The sequence below is a fragment of the Chionomys nivalis genome, chromosome 11, assembly GCF_950005125.1.
Source record: "Chionomys nivalis chromosome 11, mChiNiv1.1, whole genome shotgun sequence".
In the NCBI taxonomy this organism is placed as follows: domain Eukaryota; kingdom Metazoa; phylum Chordata; class Mammalia; order Rodentia; family Cricetidae; genus Chionomys; species Chionomys nivalis.
This window is the reverse complement of record NC_080096.1, coordinates 15,218,287-15,233,678: the sequence shown is the minus strand read 5'-3', so window position 1 is coordinate 15,233,678 and position 15,392 is coordinate 15,218,287. Positions and strand designations below refer to the sequence as shown.

Genomic DNA, 15,392 nt, shown 5'->3' with positions numbered 1-15,392 from the left:
TTTGAGGCAGGGTCTCCCTGTGCATCCCACTGGCCTGAAATTCACTGTGTGGATCAGGCTGACCTCTAACTCCCAGCAAACCTCCTGCCTTTATTTCCCCAGTGCTGAGATTATAGGTCTACACTGGCACACCTGGTTTGCTTCACCCCTCTCTCTGGGCCCGGCAGAACAGAACTCAAGAAGTGGAGGTCGAAGGGACGTGAATTCAGTCTTAATGGGTAGGTCTGACTGGTGGCATGCTGAACTTTGAGCATCCAAAGATGGAGAAACCAGGGCCTCCCATCTAGAATGTGGCCTGCTGGCTTGAAATCAAGGTGTCTGACTGAGTGGTGGGTCTGGTTCTCCCTACCTCACTTCCAAGTCTCCCAGTATGCAGAGATCTCATGCTTTCTCGTATCCTGTCTGATCTGAAGCCATTGGGCTTTGACACCAGCCCGGCTATGTACGAGGGATACTGAGGCAGTGAGCCCCTCAGGGCCTCCCGGGGAAAGGCTAGCCAGCTGCAGAGTTGACTGCCCATGCTTCTTCATGAGCCCCAGATTCCACTTGCTAGCCAGGCAAGGTGGCACATATCTGTGGTCCCAGTACTCTGCAGGCTGAGGCAGGAGGATCACCACAAGTCTTAGTCCAGCCTGGGTTCAACAGTTTCAGGCCAGCCAGGGGTCTGTAATGAGACTTTGTCCAAAAAACCCGAAATAAAATGATTTTAAAGAGCAAAGCACAATAACAATAAAAGTCGCCACCTTCCTGGTATAGATAGCAACCAAAGTGGGCCAGTGTGAGCCCTGTGCATCGATGACTGGGACCCCCTGAAGCTGCCATAGGGAAAGGAGCCGGAGGAGGGTGCGGCTCAAAGCCACATCATAAAGCTTCCAGCCCCAACCAACTTGCTGTCCCTTGGCTTGTGCCAAAAGGCCTAATGGTCCTCGGGGTTTCCTGGTGCCCACCCCCACCTGGAATGCAGCCTTTTCAGATTCCAGGCCTGGGAGAGCAGGTGACAGAGGTCAAGCAGGGGTCTCCTGGCCCCTGCTCCTGAGATAGTAGGGGCAGGCAGGTAAGCCTAGAGCCCTGGATTTCAAATGTAGTTCCCATTAGCTGTGTGACCTCGACAGGTGGCTTTGCCTCTCTGTGCGTGGCTTCCATACTTGTTATGGATTTGAGTGCTAATCACCCCATAAGGACCTTAGGCTGGCACCCGGTGCACAACGGCATTCTGAGTGTCCACCCTTGGCCTCCCTTGAGGGAGTGAATTCTTCCCAGCTGAGTGCCTGGCAAAGGTCCTGCTTGCCGCCTTGAGGGCCCAAGTGTGAGAAGCTGGCAGGCCTCCCGAGCGGCACGGGCACATGGGCCTGCCAGAAGAGGCACAGCCACCTCTCTTCCGGCCCGGCGCCCCTCTCAGACTGCCAGGGGATTAAAGGCCTTTGGGCCTTTGTGTTGTGCCTACCCGCCCCTGGCAGTTTGCACGGCAAACTGCTGCCCCAACAGATTCCTTCCCCTCTGCCGTCTGTTGCCCTCGACAGGACACTGGACAATGGGGAGAGGGGCGCCTTGGCCCTGTCCAAAGACCTGGACTGGAGCAGAGGAGGTTGTGTTTGATGGGGTCTTCCTAGGCATCATGGCAGAGCTGCCAAGGTTTCGGGCTGTGGCCTGTGGACCATGGGAGAAGGAGGCAAGTGGTCAAATCCACCCCCACTGTCTCGGGATTCTGATGAGGTGAGCTCACTCCAGCCCCAGATGCCTGGAGCCTTGCCCTGGGCAGCCATAGCCACCCTGGGGACTGCTTGGAGGGGGAGGGGCTCAGAACTTCCTGACCAGCTGTGGGGGCGGAGGGGGCTCAGTTCCAGACCTGGGCCATGCAGACAGAGGCTGGGAGCTGGCCACCCAAGGCATGTGAAGAATGTCTCTAGAGAACCCCTGAGTTGGCAGGTAGCTGGAAGAGAAACCCAGCTAGCGCTGTGGCTCACCCCAGCCTAGGCCGTACTGTCCCACCAGCCTCTCTCATTCCAAACCAAGAGGAGACCCCGGGCCTGAGCTCACAACCCACCTTCTGCAAGCATCACCCACCTGTCAGGCACACCCACCCTCTCCTCCATTCTGACCTCCATTTTCAACACTTGCTGGATAGCTGCGCTCCACACTGCACCTGCCTGATTCCAGGTACACAGATTCCCCTCTCAGAGCGTCAGTCTCCCCACTCATCAAATGGAAATAAGTTCACAGTGGCACGGAAACTCTTGGGGCTGGAGGTAGTTTGGCATCTAGAAATGTTTCATTCTGAGAAAGGAGACCCAAACCACTCACCAACTATGACATCTGCAGTGGGACCTGGGGCTGCACCCCACCATCAGACATGACTATTGCTGCCAAAATCACGTAGCTCAACTGGTTTTTTAGGGTCTCAAGCCTTAAAACCCAGCACTTGGGAGGCAGAGACGAGAAAACTTTGTAAATCTAAGGCCAGCCTGGTCTACACAGGGCATTCCAGACTAGCCAGGGCTAGACAATGAGACCATGTCTGAAAGATAAAAACAAAAACATACTGGGCACAGTGTCTTATTCCTGTAATTCCAACATTGTGGGGCTGGAGGCAGGAGAATGATGACTTCAAAGCCCAGCCATTCTTAATTTGTACAGTGAGTTTGAGGCCAATCTGGGAGATCTTGACTCAAAAACAAAACAACAGTAAAAGAAACCCAGAATAAAAACAAAAGCATAAGGTGTGATTGAACATGCCTATGTTCCCAGCCCTTGGGAGGCTGGGGCAGGAGGGTTTAGGCCAGCCTGAGCTACATAGTAAAGCCCTGTTTCCAGAAACAGCAGGAAGAACTCTTAGGTTTTCCTCTTTTGTGGGTACAAAATGGTGTCCCTGTAACATCAGGCCTGTGGGGTTGCTGTGAGGATGTATGCTTGGTCTATATGGTGTGTGGGAAGGGCTTGACCTAAGAAAACCTCTGTGAAGAGGGGAGTGGGGGGAGGGGGCAATATTTGGGAGGAGGGGAGGGAAATGGGAAACGGGGAGCAGGTGGAAATTTTAATTAAAAAAGAATAAAAATAAAAATTAAAAAATAAGGGGCTGGAGAGATGGCTCAGTGGTTAAGAGCATTGCCTGCTCTGCCAAAGGTCCTGAGTTCAATTCCCAGCAACCACATGGTGGCTCACAGCCATCTGTAATGAGGTCTGGTGCCCTCTTCTGGCCTTCAGGCATACCCACAGACAGAATATTGTATACATAATAAATAAATAAAAAATATTAAAAAAAAATTAAAAAATAAAAAATTTAAAAAAAAAAGAAAACCTCTGTGAAGTCTGGCTGTGTGGGGTGGGGGTGTGGGGGGGTGTGGTGTAACTCAGGGTCTCAAGTTTGATCAATGAGCATTTCCCCTCCGGGTCACCTCCCAGGCTCCTCGGGCTCTTATTGTTCTCTCTCACTGCTGTCACCAGCTTGGATCTGAGCGGCCTTGTGTAAGCTTTGAACGGTGCACCCGTGCACTGTCTAGTTTTTTTGTTTTGTTTTCCCAAGACAGGGTTTCTCTGTGTGACCCTGGCTATCCTGGAACTCACTTCTGTAGACCAGGCTGGCCTTGAACTCACAGAGACCCGTCTGCCTCTGCCTCCTGAGTGCTGGGATTAAAGACTTGCACCACTACTGTTGGCTTCCTTGTCTGATTTCCATGCCTTATATGTCTTTCCACTCTGAGATCATCCTAGCCAGCCTTGACTCCCTCTGTAGCCTCATGGAGACTAGAAAGAGTGGCCTAGTTTCTGTTCCTTCTTTCCATGTCCCTCTGGACCTAGAGGCATCTCCATGTGTCCTTTGTCCTCACCAGGAAAGCCTAGTCACACACCCATTATTTGAGAGTGGTACCTCGTGTCACCGCCTGGGTTCAGAGAATAGCTGCCACTGGGGACCACCCTGCCTATATATCCTTGCCTCAAGTAGTTGTTCCTAGCATGTTAGAACAGACTTTGGCCTTGGCCTGCATGAGTCATACCCCCTCACCCTTGCCCGTGCTATCCCCCAGCAACCTACAGGTCTGGAAAATCCCCCTCTCAGTTTGGCTCCTTCCTTATTGGCTCAGATCTCCCTCCAGCCCTGCCTGAGTGCTCCCGTTCCTCTGGGAGGAAGCAGGGCTCCCGCATGGCCAGAGACAGGCTACAGGCAGGAAGCCTGGGTTCTATTTCTGCCTCTGACCTTGGAGTTACCCATGGGCCTCCTTAGGACTTAAGGAACACACTGCACAAGCCCAGACTGCTGCCAGCCCGGCATCCACTCTGGGACATTCAGGTTGGGGATGGAGTCTAGGGGGCATCCTGGTACTGCTGTCTGCTTTGTCCTTGCGGCCTCTGTGAAGTCAAGCTCAATGCTTCAGCCTTGTCTGGTTAGCACAGATCTTGGAGCAGAGGTTAGCCCCACTGTGACTAGGCAAGATCTTCCCCACAGGCCTCGATTATGTCTGTGTGAGGGCCGCATCCCATTGCCCCACTACCTCAGCGGATCTTTGTGAGCTGTCGTTCTCTGGGTGAAGTGAAGAGAGGGGCTCTGAGAGGGAGTCCTGGGGTCCTCAGCACTCAGTGGTGAAAGCCCAGGTCTGGGAGCCAGGCCACCAGATCTCCAACTCCTCCAGTTAAACCCATCTTCCTCTGTCCCATCCGGGCATTGCTGGTGTGCAGGGCACAGTCTGTGAGCGAGTGAGCACTGACTCTGACTATCCCCAAGCAAAGATTAGGCTGGCCAGCTCTGAGTCCCTTCTACCATCAGGTGTCCAGCCCGACTCTACTTTTTCCAGAGCCTCTTTCCCTCTGGCTCTGTCTCCTCTCCCAGATGTGGAACACAGCTGCTTTGAGATGGACAGCATTTTGCAAATGAAGTCTCTGCCCCTGGCTGCCTTGTCTCTCACTGAGGGCCCTGGCTGCCCTTGGGTACTCAGATCCTGGGGAGGGAGCTTTAAGCAAGAGCAGCTGGCATGCACAACCTGGGTGTCTGGAGCTGGGGGACCTCTGACTCAGTGCCCTGCACTCTTGGCCTTCCTGCAGATGTGTGTTCCCGACATGTTTTTCCCTGTTGAATCGCACTTCGCTATTTCCTGTCCAGTTCCAGGCTGTCCTCCCCCACCCCCTTCCTCCCTACGAAAGCTCTGGACCTCGCTTAGGGTTTCCTTTCCAGACGACAGTGTCTGAGTAGGGCCGGGAATCCGCACCTCGTGTTTCACCCCTGTAGCCTTGCTCGCATGGGCATTGGGACGGTGTTGAGCATGCACGACACGGAGACTCTTATCTGGAGAGGACCCAGGGAAGTCCTCTCTCAAACCTCCTGCTGGCGCACGCCTTTAATCCCAGCACTTGGGAGGCAGAGGCAGGCGGATCTCTGTGAGTTCGAGACCAGCCTGGTCTACAAGAGCTAGTTCCAGGACAGGCTCTAAAGCTACAGAGAAACCCTGTCTCGAAAAACCAAAAAAAAAAAAAAAAAAAAAAAAACCTCCTGCTCTCCAAACCAGCGCCCTGCTTGAACCCTAGCCTCTTAGTCCCTTCGCTTCACTCAAGGCCTGAGGCCTGCTCAAGACTCACCCTCCAGCCACCTCTACTCCCAGGTGGGGAAGGAGACAGAGCCTCTGGTCCTGTTTTTGAGTGGACTGTCAGAGTCCCCTGGGCGTGCACTGCTCTGTCAGACCTGGGATGAGAAGCTGCCTCGGGCCCTGAGAAGGGGACAGGAAGCCATTGTTTTTTGCCAGCCCTGGAGGGTGTTTTTGTTTGTTTTGTTTTGTGCTTTGGTGATGGTGATACTTGGGACCAACGCCAGAGGGCCTTGCTCATATGAGCTTTATCACTGAACTCCTGAGATGTACCCTAGCCTTTTTAAAAATTTGTTTATTTATTTACTTATTTTTGGTTTTTGTTTGAGACAGTTTCTCTGTGTAAGAGTCCTAGCTGTCCTGGAACTCACTTTGTAGACCAGGCTGGCCTCAAACTCACAGAGATCTGCCTCCCTCTGCCTCCCAACTGCTGGGGTTAAAGGCGTGCACCACTTAGCTGACTTTTTTTTTTTTTTAAAGACACTGTTTCATTAAGGCACAGGCTGGCCTTGAACTCATGACCTTCTTGCGTTGACCTCATGAGTGTTAGTATTACAGGCATGTGCCACAATGTCCAGCTACTGGTCCTGAAGATTCTGAATCCACATACCTGTATGCATAGGGACATAGACCACAAGTCCTTTGGCTACTGGGGAAGAATGAGCCCTTACCTGGTGGGGAGAGAAGGATCGGGTGGTGGTGGCACGGCTCTCTGGCTGTGAGGATAGAACAGTAGGCCATACCAGGGTGTCGGGTGGAGGCAGTGCAACTCAGCAGCCCAGCAAATAGAAAGCAGAGTGATGCTCAGTCCCTGAACCCAGGAATCCCCAGCCCAGGGATGGGGTTGGGGGCAGGAGATACACATAGGTCGGAGGGTTGGGTCACAGCTGTGATCTCTTACTCTTGTTCAAGGATTGCTTGTATTTGCTGAGAAAGTGGAGCTAAGCCAGGCACTGCTCTGTCTTCGGGTTGCTTCTGTCTAGTGGTAGTACAGATGGCCGCACTGTGAGCCTACCAGGACCCAGGACCCAGCCAGGGCAGAGGTGGCCGTGAAAGACAAGGAGACTGGATATCTCTCTAGAACCTTCTTTTTTGTCTTTCTTGTGACGTCCAGGTGACTCAGAATAAAATGGGCTTGCTTCAAGCATACAGGTCATTAATGCATGTGAGCCTGACACATACGCCGGAACCATGTCCCCCAAATGTTTTGAGTTCCTTCCGACCCACTTGTCTAGTCTACAGGCCAGGGAAATTGCTGATCTGTCCTTTTGTCGCTAGCGGGGCACCCTTTCCTACCTCAGGTCCCCATAAGTGGACACATGATCCCCGGGTCTTTCGTTATCTACTGAGCCTGTCACTTTGCACAGGAACTGAAGGTCATTCTAATTGCCAGGCACAGCCATCACGTGTGTGTGTGTGTGTGTGTGTGTGTGTGTTGAGACAAGGTCCTAGGTAACTCAGCCTGGCTTCTACCTTGCTGTGCAGCCAAGGTTGACCTTGAACTCCTGATTCTCCTGCCCTTACCTGCTAAATTGAGATTATAGGTGTGGGCCACTACACCGGGCTAACCATGTTTTTTTGTTACTGGGCACTTAGAGGGATGATGGCTAAGAGAGATAGATGTAGAGGGTAATAAAATTTGGTCCAAAATCAGGGGAGGAAGAATATTGTGGCAGAGGGCCCTGTGGCATCAGGCATGGGGAATGTGGACGGTATGGAAGTGCAGTTTTGGCTTAACTTGGGCCTCACTACCAGGTGTAGCTGTTTGGTTTTCACAGGGAACTGAATTCTTTCTGTCCAGTCCCGGCTGCTCAGACACTGCTGAGCCCCGGTAGTGCCTGAGGCCCTTTCACCAGGGATTCTGGACTGTTCTGGGGCCATTGAATACTGTATTCCTGTGCCTGGGGCCTCTCAGCCTTTGGGCTCCCTGGGTGGGTGGTTTTCCCCTCCGTTACCTGGACAACGCCTTTGAAAACATCTTGAAACATCTTGCTATTGTCCCAGTGGATGCAGGCATTCACTGTTCATTGCCATTTCTTGGAAAAGTCTGGGTAATGGATACAGGGGCTTCCTTCTTGCTACACATACACACACACATACACACACACACAAGCACATACACATGCATGCACACACAAACACACACACACCTCCAGCTTTCATAGGACAGATGATACATACACGCGCGCGCACACACACATACATAATCACACACACATGCATATACACACACACCACACACACATACATACACACACATGCACATATACACACAAGCACGCGCGTGCGCACACACACACACACACACACACACACACACACACACCCTGCTCCAGCTTTCCTAGGACAGATGCCTCAGATCCAGATGAGTTTAGCATTAGCCTGAGGTCATGGGGAGTTGCTGTCTGTCTCGCCTCCTTTCAGACTAACTGCAGGATGCTCCGCAGTGGAATGTGCTGCCTGCAGCCAGGCTTGGACACTAGACCTGGTAGGGAAGGCCAAGACCTGAGGATGAACTGTTATAGATCAATCCCCTCACTTCTGCCTCTGTCCCCTCCAAAACACTTAAAGTGGCCACACTTTTCTACCTGCTTATGTCTCTTGTCTCTGCTGACCCAGGTCACCCCATACCTACCTGTGTCTGTCCCCTTGCCCATTCATGTTCTGGGTGTCCCTAATGTTCTCCAAAGAAAAAGAAGCCACTTTTCACCAAGTCACCTTCCTTTTGCTGTCTGCTTTATCTGACGAGTCCTTGAGAATATGCGCAGTGGGCTCTGGCTTTGGAGGTTGGTGGGATTTGGGGAAACTGAGTCCCAAAGAGTGATTCAGGCTCCTCCTGGCTGTCTTAGCCACACAGTGAGTCTAACAACCTGTGGGGCTTTGGGATGGATTGTTGGGTTTCCTCTGAAGCGAGGAGAAGGGCCTTGGGGTTTGACAGTTAACTGGAGAGGGTGACTCACGGACTGTCTCTCCTATAGGTGACACACGGCCTGAGGGCCTATGATGGCCTTTCCCTGCCTGAGGACACAGAGACCGTCACAGCTGGCCACACTGGCTGGACCCACCCATACCTCTCTGACGATGAGGACCTGCTGGGTGATGATGCATCAGGAGGTAAGCCGAGGTCTCCCTGGAGGGAGGACCGCTCCTTCTGCCAGAGCTTCTGAAAGGCCCATGAAAGCCACCCCAGGTGGGACCTTAAAAGATGGACTATAAATTGAGTGTGGTGGTACATATCTAATTTCTAAACTTGGGAGCTCAAGGCTAGCCCCTGTATACATGAGTTCGAGGCCAGTCTGACATAAGACCTTGTTTTAAACACACACACGCATGGACACACACAGAGAGACAAGGGCTGGTGATATGGTTCACTGGGTAAAGGTGCTTGCCACCAAATCTCATGACATCAGTTCAATCCCCAGAACCCCAGAAGGAAGGAAGGAGCCAACTAGAGCCTCCACATACTCATTGTGACTCACAAACTCTCTCTCTCTCTCTCTCTCTCTCTCTCTCTCTCTCTCTCTCTCTCACACACACACACACACACACACACACACACTAAATAAGCAAATAAGTGTACATTTTTTAAAAGCAACAAACAAAAAAGTTATGGATATCTGAACCCTGGTCTCGTGATTCTAGTATCCTCTACTTGCAATCTCCAAAGACCCTAGGTTGGCCACCACTCTTCTCTGCCACCTGGAGCCATCAGGACCGATGGGAAGATAGCTGGCAGTGCACAGTAGGGGACACTTGCCCTGTCTCCACCTTACCTCCTCCTTGTCCCTCCTTAGCGGTCAGGCTCCTCTGTCCCACCCATCAGATAGATGGTCCCTGGAATTTGGGGCCTCGGTCCAAACTAACTAGGCATGGGGTGGGAGTAGGGTAGCTATTCTGGGTTGGAAAGATCCTTTTACCACTGGGCCAGGAGTCTATAGTAGTGCCTTGTACCATGCTGGTGCTCAGTGAGTATTTGATCCTGAACCAAGTCTCCCTTTTGTGTGCAGATGACCTGGGCAGTGGAGACATGGGCAGCGGGTTCGAGATGGGTAAGTGGGGTAAGTTGCTGAGTGGAGCTCCAGAGCAGGCCTATTGGTTGCAAAGGCTAAAGACAGAAGGGTCCTGAGAGATGATCCTGTGGGGACGGTCCCTTTTCTGTTGAATGGCAGTTGTTGAGTTGATGGGCGAGCACCTACAAGGTTGGGAATGGCCAAGTTTGGCTAGTTTCCTGTGTCACCAGCACAAAACTCAGGATAGTGACCTCCAGAATCTCAGTTCTGATTGGGGCTTAAGCCAGCCTGCCTCTCGGTATTCAAAGTGGTTAGATATATCCAGGACTGAGGTCATTGTCCCATAGCTGGTAGAGCAGGAGAAGCCGCTACATCCATATGTCTGAGGGTGGCATCCCACCTGGGCCACTGCATGCAGGACTGGCTCCTGGGTACCTGGCCAACTATGACCTCATGGCACCTGGACATGACTGCTGCCTGAAGTTTTCCTACCCATAGGTCCTTGCAGGGCCACAGGAAGCCTGGCACCTGGCTAGGGACAGAAGTCAGGTGGTGTTGTGGACATGAGCAATATCCCATGGTGGGCTGATGTACCCTGGGAACTGCCTCCTGTTGAGGCTTTGGTCTATCTAGTTAAGCGGTTCCCAGCCTGTGGCTCACAACCCCTTTGGGTTGCATACCAGATATTCTGCACGTCAGATATTTATATTATGACTCATAACAATAGCAACATTATAGTTACAAAGTAGCAACAAAATAATTTTATGGTTGGGGGAGTCAACATCGCGTGAAGAACTGTATTAAAGGGGTCACAACATTAGGAAGGTTGAGAACCACTGATTTAGTTCCTTCTAGAGCACCCGGGGCCTGCCTGGGCGATGCCTTCTGCATTATAGTTCCTTTTCATGCTCCTTGGCCGCCACTTCTCCCCTGAGATGCTGAAGTGCGAGCTGGCAAGATCAGAGGTGGGGGAAGCTAGGAAACCGGGTAGTTACTGGGAGAGTCCAAGCCCAGGGACTTGTCTTTCTTTTGTGGCACGTGGCAGGGCCTGAGCTCTCCTGTCCCAACGCTGCACAGCTGACTGCCCTTGAGGCTTGGCCAACCAGCTAGACTTAGTCCTGGGAGGCACAGACGTGCATCCTGATGCCCAAGGTCTTAGTGTGTATCGCATTGGCTTGTTCAGGACCTGTGCCCTTCCTGTGCAGGCAACGAAGGCTGCACTGACTCTGATAAGGCCTTGCTTGGATTGTCCTCCTTGACCTGATGCTAGAGCCCAGCCCCTGAGGTGTTTCTTGCAGACAGGCAGGACTGTCTCTCTAGCTCCTCCCAACTTCATCTGGACCGCACCCTTCACCCCTGGATCTGCCTCACTCCTCTCCTTTTCCATTCCAGCTGCTAACATGCCTGTTAGCCTCCCCCGCTCTCCATCTGGGGGCCTGGTTTGGCCAGTGCCTATTTCTCCATCTCTGTGGAAACGTCTGTCCACTTCCTCCTTGGCTGCCTATCTCCACCTCTACCACTGTGTCTTCCCTCTCTCCTCCCCATCCTTGTCATTGTCTAGACGCTCCTCTGCCATCTCCCCACTCTGCTTTCTGTATATCCCTCCCCCAGTGTCTCTGGCTCTCTGTCTCCTTTGCCATGTCTGCCTGTCATTGTTCCGCAGACCTCCCTCCCAGCTCACCCTTGACATTCAGTCTTTTCTTTTCTCCCTGTGTTCCTCTGCCCAGCCCACCTTGGCCAAGAGTCACACAGGAAGCCAGAGGCACCCCCCCCTGAATAAAGAGTCAAGGCCGGGCAAGTACCTGTGCCTCCCCACCAGGGCTCCAGATTGGAACATGGTGCTGGGACCCTGCTGTTCTTCCTCTAGGGATGCTGGCCAGGATGCAGCCAGGCTGTAGAGTTGGGAGCAGCTTGTCTCAACCTCCGTGTAGGCTGGTATGCTGTCCACCCAAGCATCCCACTCTAGAGACACAGCCCAGTCGTGATGAGGACTTTGCTGAGCAGGAATGGGTGTTTGGAGCTGGGGTGGCCCAGTAGGGGTTGGGGTACGTGCCTCCCACTCACACTGGGATTCTACAGCTTAATCTTCCTCTGCTCCAGCTTCCCATCTCAGTGAATACGTTAGCCAGGGTCAGAGGCCAGATGGGGGAGGCCTGGTCAGGACAGATGTCCAGAGCATCCCCTCTCCCAGGCAGCCTCACAGGTCCAGCAATCTCAGTCCCTCGGCTCTGGGTGGGGTCTCAGCTCAGGCTAGTGACCCACCCAGGGTGCTCACCCTGGCTTGCCTCTGCTTTGGAACACAGAAAGGGGTCAGTCTGGAGGACTGCAGCCCTTCCCAGGCCCTGGTAGAAAGGGGCTTTGTGGCACTCTAACACTTCGGGAGTGGGCACATTCCTGGGCAGAGGCCCGGCCTCCTCACCCGAACTTGGCCGTGGGTTGAGGCCAGGGGCCGGGGTGGGGGCTCTCAATGGGCCTCTGTGCCTGCACACAAGAGGCCTCTGTGGTGGAGCTCACAGCCCCACACTCCACCCACAAGCTCCACCTACTCAGCACCCAGGAGCCGAGCCCCACCGCTGTCTGTGGTTCAGAGCAGACACGGTACCCCTCACAGTGTAGGATCCACTCCAGTACCTGGCCGGTACCTCAAGGACCCTATTATTTTGAACTGTAGAAGAGCACCCTGGCTTGGGGTCTGCACACCTCTAGGCCTGAAGGATAGAGAGTAAAGTGGAAGAAGGCCCATCCCACATTGTCACACACATCCTGACCAGATGTCACACGTACTCACTTCAGCCTCAGGGCCTTTGCGCTTGTCAGTTCTTCTGTGTACAGTGCACTTCCCAGACACTGCAAATGCTTCACCCCTTTCCTTCAGGGGAGACTGCTTCCTTGAACCCCACGGAAAAATGTATCCTCCCCAACCCCCATTCCCGATAGTCCACACATTCTTACCCATTTGATTTATTTTCTTACTCCCTGCACTAGAAGCTGCGTTCCCTGGGGATGGGAAGTTCTATTGTGTGAGTCCATCGCTGTCCCCCTGCCCTAGAACACCACCTGGCACACAATAGACCCTCCACACTGCTTGTGACTCAGATGCTCTTCCGGTCTAGAGCTGGTCCTAGAGCTTGTCCTGAAGATCTGAGCTAAAAGTCACTGTCCACCCTGCTCCCTTGTTGCGCTCTAGGAACCAGTAGCCTTTGGGGTGGGCACTGTTGGCTTGGGTTATAGACGCAACAATAAATCTCAGAAACGTCCCGGGCCATCAGTGGCCACCATTCTTCTCTAGCAGTGAGGCTGTTAACTGGTGAGCTTCCCTACCTCCGTGCGGTGACAGTAGGTGTCACGTTGTGCCCACTCTGTGCCAGGAGTGTTCTGAGCACTGTGCACACACTTCAGACTACTTGTTGACTCTTATTAATCTGATATTTATAACCCGTGTTAAACTTACGAGTACGCAAAAATATTCTGTATGTACATAATAGGGACTTAAGGAATTATTGGGACGCTGGTCATGGTGGCACATGCCTTTGATCCCAGGATTCAGGAACACCAGAAATTTGAGGTCACCCTAGGCTACATATTATATTTGATCTTAGTTTGGGTGACACAAGATCCTATCTCAAAAAAGAAAAAAGTTAATTTGAGACCCTGACCCTGTCTCAAACAACAACAATAGCAAACAAGTTGCGAAAAGGGCTTTATTGAATAAGAGCATTGCTGGGCCAGGCAAGGTGGCACATGCTTTTAATCCTACCACCTGGGAGGTAGAGGAAGGTGGATCTCCGTGAGTTCAAGAGCAGCTTGGTCTACATAGTGAGTTCTAGGACATCCAGGGCTATGTAGAGAGAGACTGTCCCAAAACCAAACAACCAAAAAAAAAAAAAAAAAGCATACTTGTTGCCTAAGCATGAGGCCCTGAGTTCAAATCCTCAGCATCCTTGGTCGGCCCTTTAACCCCAGCTCTGATCAGAACAGAGGCAGAATGACTGGAACTTGCTGGCTGCCAACCAAGCCTCAGGTTTAGTGAGACACCATGACCCTGTTTCAAGGGAAAAGACCAGAATGATAGAACAAGACACTCTGGCCTTCCTGGGCTCATGGGCACCTGCACCTGCATACACATGTGCATCACACACACACACAGTCACATGCATGAGCACATGTGCACATGTGTGTACACACACAGAGAAATAATTGAGAATATGGGAGAGTATGTTCATGTATGTTCACACACCATTCTCTTGTGTGATGTACGTATATGGCATAGCTTGGTATGGTCATTCTTTGTGTCAGGCTCTATGTATGTGGGTGTGCATGTGGGTGTGCTTGTATGTACACATACAAACGTCTGACTCATTTGCTAATAGAGAGTTGAACCCCCATTTCTAACTCAAGAGCATTGTGCTGCTCAGCCATCCTTCCCTGTGACAAAAGACCAGAGATAAGGGGGCTGGAGAGATGGCTCAGAGGTTAAGAGCACTGACTGTTCTTCCAAAGGTCCTGAGTTCAATTCCTAGCAACCATATGGTGGCTCACAACCATCTGTAATGGGGTCTGGTGCCCTCTTTTGGCCTTCAGGCATACATGGAAGGAATGCTGTATACATAATATATATATATATATGTGTATATATATATATATATATATATATGACCAGAGATAAGCGACTTTTAAGGAAGAAAATTTTATTTAGATGCCCAGTTTCAGGGATTTTAGACCTTGACCACTTGACCCTGCTGTTCTGGGCCTCTGCTGGCACAGTGTACCATGGTGGCAGTGTTTAGAGGAGTCTAGTTCACCTAATAGTGTCTGGGTGGCAGAGAGAGAGAGAGAGAGAGAGAGAGAGACATAGAAGGGCTGAGTCTCCATATCCCTTTCAAGGCCAGGCCCTCAGTGACCTGACTTCCACCCCTTAGGTTCCACCCCCTACAGCAACAGCAACCAGCAGAGGCTGGGGAGATGGCTGCAGGGTCTATAACTAGCTGGGTGGTGGTGGCACTCACCTTTATCCCAGCACTGAGGAGGCAGAGACAGGCAGATCTCTGTGAGTTAGAGGCCAGCCTGGTCTACAGAGTGAGTTCCAGGACATCCAGAGCTACACAGAGAAATCCTGTATCGAGGGAGACTTGAGATCCAAACCCTAGCCGACTGCTTATCGGTGGCTATAAACTGTGTCATATACATCCGGTGCTGACGGGAACAATAGATGTGTGTTATAGTCATGTCAGAATGGCATGCGTTTATTTGGCCATGACTCACAGATAGTCCCTTGGGTCATGAATGGGTAGGGTCCTCATTTCCTCATGGAGCTCCTGGTTTGGTGGGGCAGGGGGACAGGTGACCATGCTTCTCCTTTCAAAGTGTCAGCTCTGCACACAGGAGCAGTGTGGGAAGCTGAGCATCTTTACCCCAGGCAGCAGCCCTGGGATATAAAGGTGGTTGACTCCCTCCTCCCCACGTATTATGAGGAAGGAATGAGACTTCCTGAGGCGGGTCAGTATCTGAAGTAGCCGACTGGACCTGAGAATTCCTGTGGTGCTGTGAGAGCCCAGAGTGGGGGCCCCACACCAGCCAGGGCAGCCCTGATGGTCTTCTCAGATAGTATGGTGGCTGAGCTCAGTCCAGCAGGATGAATAGGAACCGGCTGGGAAAACATCATGATGAAGGGGTGATCCTCGTGCTAGCCATACCCTGAAAACTGCCCCTTCCTGCCCAGCCTCCTCTGAGTCCTGGGCAGGCCTGGTTGCTGCAGGCTACGCTGTCACAGGCAGTGCTGGGCCTTTCTGTGGAAACACATGTGTCTGTCAGC

At 52.2% G+C, this 15,392-nt stretch overlaps 1 protein-coding gene across 1 annotated transcript in view; it reads left to right on the top strand.

Moving 5' to 3' along the window:
• The window catches only part of Hspg2 (heparan sulfate proteoglycan 2), a 102,144-nt gene that overhangs the window by 25,962 nt on the left and 60,790 nt on the right, over positions 1-15,392 (top strand). Inside the window, exons 2-3 of the mRNA XM_057783679.1 lie at positions 8,549-8,684; positions 9,578-9,619. Coding sequence (XP_057639662.1) covers positions 8,549-8,684; positions 9,578-9,619 — 178 coding nt within the window. The remainder of the gene's footprint in view (positions 1-8,548; positions 8,685-9,577; positions 9,620-15,392) is intronic.